At 51.0% G+C, this 14,075-nt stretch overlaps 1 protein-coding gene across 3 annotated transcripts; it reads right to left on the reverse strand.

The window, feature by feature from the left end:
• Positions 1-138: 138 nt before the first annotated feature.
• prpf8 (pre-mRNA processing factor 8) lies at positions 139-13,787 on the reverse strand. Of its 3 annotated transcripts, none has more exons than XM_027029040.2 (43): positions 13,683-13,787; positions 13,095-13,214; positions 12,824-12,992; positions 12,421-12,585; positions 11,916-12,131; positions 11,613-11,825; positions 11,374-11,499; positions 11,177-11,282; positions 10,747-10,937; positions 10,515-10,634; positions 10,217-10,406; positions 9,806-9,925; positions 9,580-9,714; positions 9,372-9,501; positions 9,086-9,282; positions 8,742-8,948; positions 8,488-8,651; positions 8,282-8,408; positions 7,986-8,178; positions 7,709-7,896; positions 7,348-7,586; positions 7,106-7,252; positions 6,819-7,029; positions 6,582-6,698; positions 6,241-6,488; positions 5,912-6,091; positions 5,691-5,826; positions 5,431-5,600; positions 5,172-5,301; positions 4,889-5,035; positions 4,596-4,756; positions 4,310-4,501; positions 3,774-4,011; positions 3,557-3,685; positions 3,220-3,333; positions 2,936-3,109; positions 2,627-2,820; positions 2,195-2,434; positions 1,940-2,081; positions 1,622-1,762; positions 1,362-1,501; positions 1,088-1,290; positions 139-685 (listed from the first exon to the last, which is right to left on the reverse strand). In XM_027029040.2, the coding sequence occupies exons 2-43, from the start codon at positions 13,201-13,203 to the stop codon at positions 531-533; spliced, it is 7,014 nt and encodes a 2,337-aa protein (XP_026884841.2). In that variant the 5' UTR covers positions 13,204-13,214; positions 13,683-13,787; the 3' UTR covers positions 139-530. The 3 variants fall into 3 exon arrangements, with proteins under 3 accessions (XP_026884841.2, XP_026884840.2, XP_026884842.2); XM_027029039.2 differs by having other exon boundaries at positions 13,095-13,281; positions 13,683-13,778; XM_027029041.2 differs by having other exon boundaries at positions 13,095-13,278; positions 13,683-13,777.
• Between the last annotated feature and the right edge of the window lie 288 nt (positions 13,788-14,075).

Below are 14,075 nucleotides of genomic sequence, written 5' to 3' on the forward strand. Positions count from 1 at the left end.
GAGCTTCCGTAACGGACAGTAAGCGAATGCAAATGTAGACAAATGGGGTGCAAAAAGCTTAGAATGCAGACAAGCACGTTACGATCAAGGCTGTTAACACCGAGTCAATGCAAGATTAATTACATGTGACGAGACAAACATGTTTCAATTTATCTTTATTTTGACCCAAAGTATTATGTACATTACACATGCACAACATAGCTACTGGGGACAAGAATATTACAACCCACTTAAAAAACAAACAAAAACAATTTAATGTACTTGAGATTACAAAAGAGCTCTAAGAACTTTCATGAAGTTTTACCTCACAACTACAGTGACACAAAAATAGACATTATGCAAATGTGAACCAAAAAAAAAAAGTTACCACGCCAGAGAAAGCAAGTTTAAGCATTATACAAACTCTTAAAACAGGCTCGCGATCCGACAGGACCGTCAACACCTCGCTCGAGCACAAAGATCTGGCCAGCTCGAGCCTCGCCGAAGCCCAGAGAATCCGCTGCACGTGAGGAGGAGGAGCCGCTCGTGCGCTAGGCGAACATGTCCTCGCGATCAGCGTTGTAGATCTCGCCCTCCTGCAGGGAGGCGAAGTTCAGGAAGTGGGAGGGGCGATGCACCTCGTGGTAGAACTCTTTAGGGTTGGAAAGCTGCAGGTCGTATTTCATGTTGGGGTCGTGACGAACACCTGGGGATGGACACAGTACGCTAGCGATTATTGGTAGTAGGGACGGGATACATTTTGAAAGATGTGTCCTCGTACCTTAGCAAAAACTAGCAGTACCATATTTAACAAAACTCTTAAATGTCTGTCTTTTTTAAATTCAACATTTACAAGAAAAGCTGTGTATGAACAGGAAGATGTCTTAGTTTGGGGAAAAAAACCCTGGGACATCTGATGAGGTTTTAATTTTTGATCTAGATATTTATACACAGTCTATAATTAAATCTAAACGCATCTCTGGAAACATGACATTATCCAGCGTTTTGCACAGAAAGGACGCATTATGACCCAGTGCATCACGATAACTGACACACCTCACCACCCAGGCGGTGTGCTGGAACGCCAGCCTGCTAAAGCGATGCTTACCCATGAAGTTATAGTTCCAGGAGACTTGGCCAGGCACCATGAAGAAACCGAGGAAGCGATCAGAGAGCAGCATCTGCACCCTCTCGTAGTGCGAAGGCAGATACCCCTTAGGGTTGTTTCCCTTGTCTGTGTTCTGCCTGCCCCACTCGTATCCGCTCGGAGTCAGCTTGTACGCGGTCAGCGTACAGGACCCAGGGGTGAAGCTGCAAACAGGAGGACAGCGTGAAGTGTGTGAAACACCACGGCTGCACAGAGCTGCACGACCGCCACGTACCTGCAGGTGATGATGATGGTCTTCTCGCCATCCCAAGACGGGTTGTCTGCCATGACCTTGGCGTGGGTGGTGACGTCCTGGGGGGAGAGTTGGGGCGACTCATTGGGTTGTGTGTGAATCCAGCCGAGAGGCTCCATTTCCTGCAGAAGACCAAGAAGAACTTTAGCATGGGAACGCTACGAGACGGCACCGTCGCAGGCACACAGGCGTCACGCACGAGAGAAGCCCCCACTGTGCGAGGATGTGATTGGCTGACGGACCTTGAGGTACTCGTGCTGCGGAAGCTGATTGGGCAGGTGCACAGTCTGGTGTGTCCCCCATTGAGGGACCATCACAATGCAACGGATCTCCTTCACCTGGGGGTTGTCTGGCGGGCTGGTGCCGTAGAGGTAGCCTGCAATCTGTACACACAACACGCAGATGGGAAAGATATATACATATATATATATATATATATATATATATATATATATAAAATAATCCATCTATCTATACACACACACAAAAATAAATAAAAACAAGACCATCAAAGTGAAGGGGGAAAAAACAAAAAAACAAACAGCAAATGTTTGACCCACCTGAGCACGCAAGTCTGAAATGCAGATGAACTTTTTCAACACGTTCTTGGGAAGAATGTAGGTGTAGCCAGTCTCTTTAATGTCATCTGAGGACACGTAGATGTGGTTGGTCCGCAGGTGCAGGTTGGCAGCAGAGATGGCCCTAAAGGGAGAACATCATTCACAAGTCTGCCGCAGTTGCACCAGAGTCGACCACGCCACGTCATTCTGAGGAACCGAGGCGTTTCCATGGAGGCTGACCAGAGAAGCTTCTACCTGACTCTCCACTCAGTCTTGGAGGAGAAGGTCTGCGTCTCGTAGTTGCTGGTGGTGGAGGTGATGATCTCGTCGCCGTGCTTGTTGACGGTGCGGGTCTGCGTGGCCGTCAGCTGAGACTGCTCCTTGGTCTGCTTTTCAATCTCAGCGATCTGCTGCCTCTGCTGAGAGGGGGCGGAGATCTCCATGCCCAGGATAATGTCCCTGATCTCGGACTGCGTCAGAGATGCCACGTTCACGCTGGACGTGAGAGCAGAGAGGGAAACTTCACACGCAGCTTACACTTGCAGACCAAGCGTTCAAACATTTCCAAACAATAAATCATTATAGCAAGTTACTGATTAATTCTCCAGAGCCTCTCTATGAAGACCACATTAACTTTTAACTGAATCTGAGAACAGGGCTTAGTTCTCCAACAGCCAGACTACTCACTTGTTCTTCTTGCCATAGTCAGCCAGGATGAGATCTTTGAGCTGGACCTCCACCTTGATCCACTCCTCGTCTGTCAGCGTGGGCCAGATGTGGTGTGGCTCGGTGATGGTGGTCTTGTCAGGCTTCAGGATCACCTTCGCACGGTCGTTGTTCACGTGGAGGGCTCTCAGGATCAGGATGAGACGCGAGAAGGCCTAGGAGACGAACAGGTTGTCACTTCGCAACGGCCGACGGGCACCGGCGGCTACTTCTGAGGTTTGATTTTAAAAAGGACGGGCAGCCAACGTTTAGAAGGCCGAACAAACTCACGGTGTAGGAGGAGATGGTCTTGAGCCAGTCATCGTACAGGTTAAACAGGACCATCTGAGGCTCGGTGGCCTTCAGAATGAGATCTCCAAACTTCTCCACCTTCAGACAGGCCTGGAAGGGCAACTGCAGCTCAGAGCCCTTGATCACGATGTTGGGGAAATCCAGCAAGTGCACCTGGAACAGGAAGAGGAAATACATACGTGAACGAGCCCTCAACACACCTGACGCAGCCGCGCTTGCCTTACGCAGCGGCTAGCGAGGCAGGGCTGGGGGCGGAGGGTTACCTCAAGGGGATCCAACATGCCCTTTCTGGTCACAATGATCTGCTTGGGTTGTTCTTCCACAGGGAGGGAGCGGATCAGAGCAGCTACCTCTTCTGCTGTCTTCCACTTGGCCAACTGGAACAGGAGAAAACCAACTTACACACCGATTGTTCAGAATAACTCCGAGTCAAACCACCACGCCACCACTCTCACAAGAAGTCATGTTATGAAACAGGCCTTTATACTGACACCTAGTGGCCTGGAGGTTTCACGGATTCTGTACAAAATCTCTTTTTACATAAATATTGTTCACTACTTTTTGTGGCAAGTGTGACGTATTTGTTCGTTTGTGTCTTGCCTGTCCCAGACGTTTCTGTCCCGCCCACACAGATGTGTGAATTATCTTCAGAAACAGCTGCCCCGTCCTGGGGTTGAAAATGAAAATGGCCCCGTTGATCGGTTTCGTTGTCAAGTTGCCCTCAAAGGTCTGTAACGGGGACACAAGCCACAGCATCAGCGAGCAGAATCGTGGGGCGCGGCCCACCTCGCTCCTACCAGCCGCAGAGTTCGCTCACCTTATGGATGGTGACCCGGTACACGTTCGTGTCGTCCACGAACCAGATGATCTGGTTGGAGAAGAGCTCGCCGTAGTTCTGCGAGGACAGGTAGGGCTCAGTAGGCTCGGACGAGTAGAGCTGTAGACCCTTGCGAATGCGCTCCCTCAGCACATACAGAGCGGGGTTGGCCTTCATGATCTTCGCCATGGCCTGCTGGATCAGGGGTTTGCTGCCTGGGAACCAGTTTCCATAGGCGCTGCGAAGAGGACGCGACATCAGCATACGGCATCAAACACCACCCTGTCAGACACGGCTGACTGGCGTTTAATACCAATCGTCCCCCCCTTGTGATGATCTCGTACACTTTATTAGTTTAATTAGACGCAGGTCAGGGTTTGATGATGGTTCATACTGTTACAAACTAGTTTTTTAAAAAACACATCAAAATGAATCAAACCTCAAACTGCAGCTTTGAAAATCAAACATGAAAGTGTGTCATTAAATGGCATGTAGTAGATGATAAACAAGATTTGAGGCCCATCAAAGCCACTGACCTGTGCAGGTTGTAGGCCAGGTCAATGGCGATCAGCACACCGGTGGGGGAGGGGTAGATGCTCATGTTGTCTGTGGTGTAGTCCAGGAACTTTGCTCTGGCGTATCTCTCAATGTCGTGGGAGTCGTAGTCTCCCCATCGCAACTGGATGTCAATCCAGTACTTCTGAGTAGTGGTGCTGTCCATAACGTCCCTGGAGCAGAGAACGACAGTTTAAAAACAAACAAACAAAAAACACCCCCCCCCCCCCCCCCCCCATTTAAACACACCACACACAAAACACCCACTTGGAGTCGGCAAGAAGCGAGGGCCGCGAGACGTTCCACTTGTAAGAGGCAAACAGAAGAATGTCCGCGCAGGACGAGTTCATCTTGTAGGACTTCCTGGGGTGGATGGTCTCCTTTTGGACTGTCTCAATCTCCAGGGCATCCAGTTCCTGGTCAAATACCTTCAAAACACCACAGAGACATCTTTGTTAAACAGTTTTATGTGGTCACCGTCAGAGACGGTTACATTCAGATTATGTATTTGAAGAACAGGCGTTTCTTTTTGGCAGCGGAATGGAAAAAACGATCCATACCTGACACAGATCCATGACAATACTTTCATGGATCTTCTGCCACAAGTGAGCTCTGAAGATCTGGATCAGGGAGATCTTCAGCGTTGGAATTTTGCCGTGCATGAAGATTCCTGTGAGGTCCAGCTGCACCTGAAATCCCACGTACACCTAAAACACCCAAAAGACGGACAGAGTTAGCGAGAGTTAGCGAGAGAGAGAGAGAGAGAGAGAGAGAGAGAGAGAGAGAGAGAGAGAGAGAGAGAGAGAAAGAAAGAAAGAAAACTAGAGTAACCCAAAAACATACATTAGCCCTGTTGATGGTGGGAGACCACCAGAGAGTAAACCGTCGGTTGGGGATTTGGTTCAGACCCGATCTCTGAGCGTTGGTAAGCTTCTTCCACTTCATGGACTCTTCAAAGCCACTGGCCTTCTCCCTGTCAAAGAAGCCAGTAATTAAAAGACACATCCGCCTGAACTTTATTTATTTATAAAACCAGTCAAAATCAATCAATCAATCAGTCTTGTTTTGGTGAGACTACAGAGCACATCTTTAACGGCCTCACCAAAAGAGACCTTCCCAGGTGGGGAAGTATGTGCCCTTGAAGAGTGTGTGTTCCAGGATCCCCTCCACTCCGCCCAGAGCCTGGATCATATCCGTACGGTAGTTGTTGAGGTTCCACAGTTTCCCGTCGTGTCTCTGATGTGTCCACCAGAAGGGATTTTGCTTCAGCACCTGTGGATACGTTACAGGAGACTTCAGAGCAGTCCAAGTAGAACCCGAGACACACAGGTGAACGCCTCGTCAGTGTGTATGAGTCCTCACCTGGTACTGTTTAAAGTCCGTTCTGACTCTCCAGCCCTTGTCATAGGCCAGAGTGTGCCTGTCTTTCTGGAACAGGGTGTTGATTCGTGGGATTCCTCTGTCCCACGAGTCCTCCAAGTCCTCCAGGGTCAGGCGCCTGCGTGTAACGGACACTCTCGTAAGTACGGACCCACGTGAACACATCTCTTCTGTCTGGACAGTGTTCTGGAAGGACGGGGTACCTGTTCTGGGCGATGGCCTCCTGCCTCTTCAGGGCATACTCAGCCCAGACTCTCTGAGAGTCAATGAACTCGCTCTCCCATGGCTGGATATAGCGGTACAGATTGGGAATCAGCTGGTCCTCCTCGTGACTCATACCAGAGCGAAAGTGAGTGATGCCCACGTCTGTCTGCTTGGACCACCTGAGGGTAAACGATAAAATTTTTAATTTAAAAAAAAAAAAAAAAAAAAGAGCTTCTCTTAAGGCACAGAGGACATAGTCCGTAACCGGTTACGATCAGCCGCTCTTTCAAAACAGATCGGACGTGGCTACGAGTCTGATGCCACGCACCTCAGGTCGGACTGTGGGATGAGGACGTGGCCCATGGAGAGCATGCCCAGACCTCCCAGCTCCTTGGGCGTGTAGAAGACCACCGGGGGGAAGCGGCTGGGCATTTTGGAGTTCAGGCCAATCTTGATACGCGTCTGGATCTTGTTCTCACATTTCACCAACAGGTCTAGCAGCTCCTGGGTGTTCACCACGGCCTCACGGAAGTAGGTCATCAGACCGATCAGAGCGGTGTTCCACTTGTTCACAATCTAAGAGAGTGAGAGTGAGAGACCGAGACCTTGTAAAAGGTAAAAGAGGACTTCGTGTCATATTCTCTGTAAAGAAGTTGGGGGTTGCGTTACCTTGGTGAAGGTGGTGGAACCAGAGGCCATGAGAATCTGTCGGACTCTGTTATGGAACCTCTGCATAGACTCATCGTCCACACGCAAGAAGCACTGAGCTGTCCTTTCCTTAGTTACCTGCACGTGCGCACACACAAAAAACATGACAAATTTAGCGTCTCAACTATCCTACTACGATCTATGGCGATACAGGTCAGCGTGCCAGGTCACACCAACCCACCCCCCCACCCCACACACCTCATTCTGCAGGTTCCAAACTCCGTCCTTGTGCGTGAACTCCTCGTAACTGGTGCGGCACTTGGGCAGGATGCGACACTCGAAGCCGCACATGTTGAAGAGGAGGTTGGGGTTGTCTTTGCTGTAGACCGACACAAAGCTGTTCTCCCACTGCACGGTGGTGACAGAGCGAGGCAGGCGGTTCTTGATGTCCCAGAAGACGGCACGGCCCCTGGACAGTGAACATGGGTCAGCCCGGACGCATAACAGAGAAGCTTCACTAAAGACAAGCGCTCAAAAGTACTCACAAGTTCACGTCGTGCTTCATCAGCCGCATCCTGGCATCTCTGGGCCAGCACTTCTTGTTGTTGTAACCCACGATGTTCTCATTGTTGGGGTCGGGGTGTTCCGTCAGGTAGCGCTGGATCAGATCCCGGGCCTCGTCTGCGGAGAACCTGTGGAGACGAGACAACTTTGGCGTCCCCGTTTCAGGCCCCTCACGTTGACTCGCGCGCCCGCGCCGGATGCAGCTCGGCTCCTGGACACCCACCTGAAGAACATGTGGATGCGGTCGATGTATCGGCAGTACAGGCGGATGGGGTGGGCCACCTCCGTGGTGCTGTCCTGGAAACTGAGGAAGTCGTTGGGCATCTGCGGGGGGCCGGCCATCTCGCTGGCGCGGTGGAGACCCAGGACGAGCAGGTCCATCACCAAGCCGTAGTACTGCACGATGAAGGAGGCGAACTGTAGCCCGCGGATGATCCCGTACGAGTTTGTGTGGTTCATGTCCTGGACAACAGAGAGAGAGACGCAAATTTAAAACAAAATAAAACAAAACTGGGTTGGAGACGACTGAAACCGGATCAAAATTCCCGGAAACGTGAGCTTTCCCGCTCCCACGGACAACAGACCTTGTAGTTGATGACAACATTGTTCTTGGCCGTCATGTAATCGGCGATGTTGTGGTCAACGATGAGGCGCAGGAGCCTATTGAGCAGGGTCAGGTCAATCTTCTCGTACATCTTCTCATAGCGCGACTCCAGCATGACGTTGCACTCGCCCTCCATCGTCTCCCACACGTCCTGCAGGTTGTTGATACCTGGACAAGACCGAGACAACTCACTCGACAGATCAAAGGTTACGACTCGCCGCCGTTGTGCGGGCAAGGGCGTGTTCCCGGGCGCTCACCTTGGCACCACTTGTAGACGAGCAGGGGTGGCGGCTCGGTGTCAGCTGGCTTGATCCAGGGCGGGAACAGGCGCCGTTTGTCGGCCTCGTACCACAGGTACTGGTCCAGGTAGGCGTCCGTGATCTTCTCCAGAGGCTCCACGTCGTACACGGGCACCAGGTGGCTGTACAGGTCCATGAACTCGATGCCCACCTGAAGAGAGAAAAACAACTCAAGACGACGACGACGACGAGGAGGAACCACGGGCTGAGAGATGTGCCCACCGCAGCCAGGGAGGCGACTCCAGGCCGCTCACCTCTTTGAATGCTCTCTGCGTGAGGAGGTGACGCTTGATCCTGGACAGAGCCTCGTGAGGGTTGTCATACGCCTGTTCTATCAGACCGAGCTCCTCGCGTTGGGACTGGTTCAGCCGAGACTTCACACTAAGGCGCAGCAAAGAGAAGCGATTACAACTTCCTCTCGGTAAACGCTCTCCTGCTACTTCCTGGACGGACGACTGACCTGTACGCCTCTTTAAGCCTCTCCAGTGCCAGGATGAGCAGTTTGGTGTCGTGTTTGTAGGACAGTGGGGGGAAGGGGATAGGAGAGAAGCGACGACTCTCCAACCAGTGGACGGTGGTCGTGTAGATGGCCACAGCCTCCTCCGCAGTGATGTACGGCCCGTCCTACACAGAGAGAGACAGACACACACGAGGCGAACGTGAGGCTCTGCGCTGCTACGCTCACTGCTCACCTGTGCAGGCCTGGACACTCACCTTCAGGTAGTTGTGCTGCCTCTCCTGCTCGGCCTTCAGGTACAGCCGTGTCAGGCGCCCGAGGTTCTTTTTGCACACGGTCTTGTCCACGGTAGCGCCTCGCCTGATTCGCTCCCGGTTGTAATGGGCCGTGTTGGTCCACCAATCAGCTTTGGCCTTCACGTAGCGCAAGATCATGTTCTCAATGGGCGTGGGAAGTCCTGGGACCTGAAGGGTCGAGCATCACGACGGGTTTAAACGCAGCAGTGTCAAAAGAGCTCAGATTCTAACACGCAACAAAAACAAAGTCGCATTTCCAGACACACTCCACACAAGCATGCCGATAAACGTCAGGATGATCCGACCTTCCAAGGAATGTTTGCCTTCCAGCACCTCCAGGACTCGCTGAGGTGTTGCAGGATGGTCCTGGCCTTGTTCTGCTTGATGCCCTCAGGCATCATGTCCAGAATGTCGTGCATGACGGCCGCCCTGAGTTCCAGGTCGAAGTGGGACTCCACCCGCTGCTTGGTCACGGTCTTGGCCACGCCCTTGGAGTGACGGCCTGGACACGGGACAGTTAGCTCGCGCGTGTTCTCTCTGGCGTCGCGCAGCGAGGACGAGGTCTTACGGGACACTGGCGGCCCACCTTACCTTCGAACTGTCTAGCCAACAGGTTCCCCAACCACCTCTCCAGCAGGGGGGTAATGCCCCTCATGAAGAACAGCCAAACCCTCCAGCCCGGAGCCCAGAAGCCACAACCTGGGCCCTTCCCGACCGGACCCTGTTAACACAAACAACAAGGCTTCCCCGTGAGGTGCGGGTTCCGTTGCGCCGAGTGAGGGCGTGGCGCAGCACTGACCGTGTTGAAGCGGTAGTAGATGAGATGTTTCAGGTCCTTGCACATCCTGATCTGCCTCATCAGCTTGTACTTGTAGCGATACATGCCGGTCAGCTGACCCACATGGGCAAAGATGTACTGCAGGCCGTCAGCCAGCTGCAGCACGAGAGAAACGGGGATATTCAGACAACAGGCTGCGATGCGGCGGAGCAGAACTGGTGCGGCGCTTGAGGAGTAACGGGTGTACCTGGAAGGCGTCGACGTTTCCCAGTCTGTACTGCACGTGACTGTCCACAACCAGTTTGCTCAGACGGAGAACCTCACGACACAAGTGGAAGGCGTTCCCAAACCGGGACTTCTTACGCTCCTGAGAGGGGAAGAGACTGGCGTGAGAAAAGCACGACTAAACAAAACAAAAAAAAAAACCCATAAAAGGCTGGAAGATCTAACATTTACAAAGTGGCAGTGCATTTAGATTTCTAGCCAATGCTTTAATCCAAAGCGACTAATTTCTGATTTACAATACAGCTTGAGTAATTGAGGGTTAAGGGTCTTGTTTAGAGGTCTGAGTTACAGCCTGAGGGGTGGTATGACTTGAATTGGCAACCTTCCAGTTACTAGTCCAGAACCTTCCCCACTGAGCCAACCGTGCGTTTACCTTGGTGGTGAGGGTTTTGACGGGCTTCAGGTTGAAGTTGTAGTCCAGGTGCAGGTAGTTGAGATTCTTTCTATGGATGAGTAGGTTGAGCATGTTGTAGCCCTGTCTGCACACCTGAAGGCCCACCTCCACCCAATCCAGCTTCGTGGACTGGAAGAACTTTGTGGCCTTGAAGGAACGGAAGAGGTACCTGTCGGACGACAAAAGGCAACCGAGAAACATTACAGTCCCGATGTTTGACAAATAAGCTCTTTATTTAAATATTCGTTACACAAAACATAACTACTTCAACGCTCACCTCTTCTTCTGTGCTTTTGGTGGTCGATGTTTCAGAGCGTTAAGAACGTAGTACTTCAGAAGCTTCTGGTAGGAGACGCGCACCTTCACGGGCTGTCCTGCAGGACAGTGCTCACGGTACCTGAGGCGATCAGAGACACAGCAACACGCTTACGGGACGTGCAGGCCGCTCGCACCGTTCCTCCCTTCAGAGGTGACGAGAGGTGGGTGGAGACATAGCACTGTGCGCTCACCAGTTCTTTATGAGAGGAACGTCGATGGCGCGGCGGGTTCTTCCGGAGCGCAGGTTGAACGGTCGTGGCGCCCACAGCAACGCGATCCCGTTGGCCGTGTTGTCGGTGTACAAAGGCGTCTCCTTGAGGAACGGTTCTACGTACTCTGGAAGCTCGAACTCCTCGTCGTCCTCAGGCAGGGGTTCCTGACTCTGAGGAAAAGAAAGATTCCCCCCACCACGGTTACTCAAATATGTCCAATTTTACAACGCTAATCAAAACTTTTTTGTCCCCCATATTCAATTCGTAGCTAACCTTTTGTTTAAGAAGGTTTTGCTTAATTTTATTTTTTAAAATGTAAATAAAAACCAAACCTGCTTAGATTGTTACTTTCTGCTGTGGACATGCAGTGGAAACTACTACACTACTAAGGTCTACAGCTTGATCTTACTTTAACAGAATGTCTGTGAGAGATGGGGTTGATGAGGGGGTCAAAGTAGAATGCGGGCAAGTCTGGATCCTCCGTCTTGATGAACACCACATTGGGAGTGTGGTACCTGTGATTGAACCGATTATTAATGTCTTAATCGCAACCTTTCCCTTTCCCACAACACATGACTGATGAGACTCTGTGGCGATGATCTTTACCAAGTGAGGTGCACGTGATGGGGAAGGTTGTTGTACAGGTATGGGAAGGCGATCTTGTACTCGGTCCTAATGGGCTGTCTGATGATAATTTTATTGATGTCATTGAATTCATTCCAGTCCTCGTCCCTGAAATAGAAGTTGGCAAAGTTAAAAAAAGTTGGTTTTTTTTAAATAGTTTGAACCAGGGGAACTGTATTGTGTCACAGTTAGGATGTCAGTCAGATTACAAGTGAACATACTGGAGATTGATGTCTCTGACCAGGGGCTCAAACTTGGGCCCTCCAGGAATGGCCATATTCAGGGCCTTCGACGTGAAGAAGGCCTTCAGGTCAAACAAGTAGAAGTAGTTACTGTCCACCAAATCAGTCAGCAGCTGATTGGCCAGGCGGTACAGGGTGGACATCATCGGCAGACTAAACTGCCAGCGTCTGTATGTAGTCCCGTTGACGTACCTGTGGGGGGGGGGGGGGTAGGGGGGAGGAGTCATGAAGGTGGGAAACACCAGGACAGAGCAATGTGTTGTTAAACTGTCACGGACTCACTTGGAGTCCTTCAAGGGCTGGTGCTCGTAAAACCAGTCCACCACGGGGCCGTCCTCCTCAGGATCCAGCTCCATCTGAATGGCCTCCAGCGGCTCCACGTCCAGAATGTTATCTGCATAGTCCAGCGGAGGCTCCTCATCGTCGAAGGGCGGGAAGCGCATGCGCTTGAAGTGCCGTCTGTCCCGTTTCTCCCGACGCATCATGATCCACATGGTACTGATGTGGAAAGAAAGCAGCTACGATTAAGAGAATTCAACCCGTTTCACATCCATTTACCAACTCAGAGGTGAGACCACTCATCTCGTACGGGGGTCTCAACACCCAGCTCACAGAGCCCACCAGACAGCACACAGCACATACGTTCAGCTCTAACTCAACTTCTAATACCTGTACCAGACATCTGGAGCTCTTAATGACTCGGTCCAGGTGTGTTGGGAAGACGGACAGAGATGAGGACTGAGAAACACTGAAACAGTACATAGTGCTTTAATCGGCGATGTCTCACCCCCACTGCGCAATGTAGACGGGCTCGATGACCCAAGGGATTTCATTGACAAAGGAAATGGCCCCTGTAATGTGGTAGAGCACCGGCACGTCTCGGATCTGCTCCCACGGCATGGGCATGTTCTCCAACAGCTTCAGAACTGCGTGGGGCATGTACTTCAATGCCCTGCACACGAGACAGACACAGCAAAAACATTTTAAAGCAAACAGAGTTATGTCCGCTGTTGCAGCAAAAAAAAAAAAAAAAAAAAAAAAAAAAAAGTGTTATATCCTGATTTATATAGACACTTCTGATATAGCAAATTCCAGATGGAATCCAATATGGATTATAAATGAGCCCCACTAGTTTGAATTCAGCTATGCACAATAACTTTTCGGCTGAGTGCGAAAAGGGGGCAATTTACCCGAGATAGACTCGTTTGTCGTGGCGGAACTTCCTGTTGGTCATGTCTCCATGGTCCCTGATGATCTTACGGACATGCTCAGGGGGCATGTCCTCTTTCTGGGTGTCAACGAAACCAAATTTCCTTTTCTCCGAATACCGCTTAGCCTGCAGCTGCTGCCATTTGCGGGCTGTGATAAACAGACAAGCGTTAGCGACGAATCCATAACGCAATACGCGACATAAAAAACACATGGCAAGGCAAAGCAGCTGCTTCGGAGACGTGAACGCACCCTTTTCTTGTAGTTTCTCCTCGGACATGTAGTCTGGCACCGGGGCCGGGGGAGGAACACCGGGCGGCATGGCTCCCGGGACACCTCTGAACGGGAACGCAGCTGCCATTGCAGCGTGTACTGCACGGAGAGAGCAGCAGGAGATCAAACCAAGACACCAACGGGACTTTAGAAGAGATCAGCGCTGCTGGAAACACATTTTAGAGGAGATTAGCGCTGTTGGAAACACGCTCGGCGATACTGAGTAACACGAGCGGGTACCTGAGAGCGCGTGTTCACGTTTACCTCAGCAGAGCTAGCAGTTATATTAGCGGACTAGCTCTTAGCCAGCGACGTGACTAGAGTTACGTTACCATCCGGAACGGGCTTAACTAATCCTTAAATTAAGGAATGGCACACTTACGGGTTTATCTTCGCTTTCTAACCTGGAGCCTGAGGGAGATCGCTACCTGTTTATGCTAATGTACAGTTAGCCATGCTGCTAGCTAACAAAGCCGACAGCTAGCGCGGTAATCCGCGTGTTTACATCCCAAAACCGCACACTACACGGAGTAAAAACGACGCGTTTAGCGCTCGGAAACAGCTTACTGTGATTAAAACCAGCCTCTCCTCTGTGGACAGTAATCTGGCGCTTGCTGCTCAGGTCGGGCTGCAGAATGGCGCTCAAGTAAACGACGACGTCGTGCGTACGGACTCGTGATTCACGCTCCTGATTTACGTACTTTGCGTACTTTGTCGGCTCGTGTTTTACGTACTCTACGTACTTCTCGTACTTCCTCGGCTCGAGGTTTCAGCAAAGAAATGCGCAAACGAAAGTCCCGGATGTTAAACCGGAAATGAAGTTTAACACATACAAATGTTTCCGCTTTGTAACACGATATAACAATATATGCATTAGATGTGAGGCATTACTATATAGTTGGGCGTTAAGAAAAAGAAAAACATATTATGCTATATAAGACTTATAGGTTAAAGTACTAC

The sequence above is a fragment of the Electrophorus electricus genome, chromosome 15, assembly GCF_013358815.1.
Source record: "Electrophorus electricus isolate fEleEle1 chromosome 15, fEleEle1.pri, whole genome shotgun sequence".
Taxonomy (NCBI): Eukaryota; Metazoa; Chordata; class Actinopteri; order Gymnotiformes; family Gymnotidae; genus Electrophorus; species Electrophorus electricus.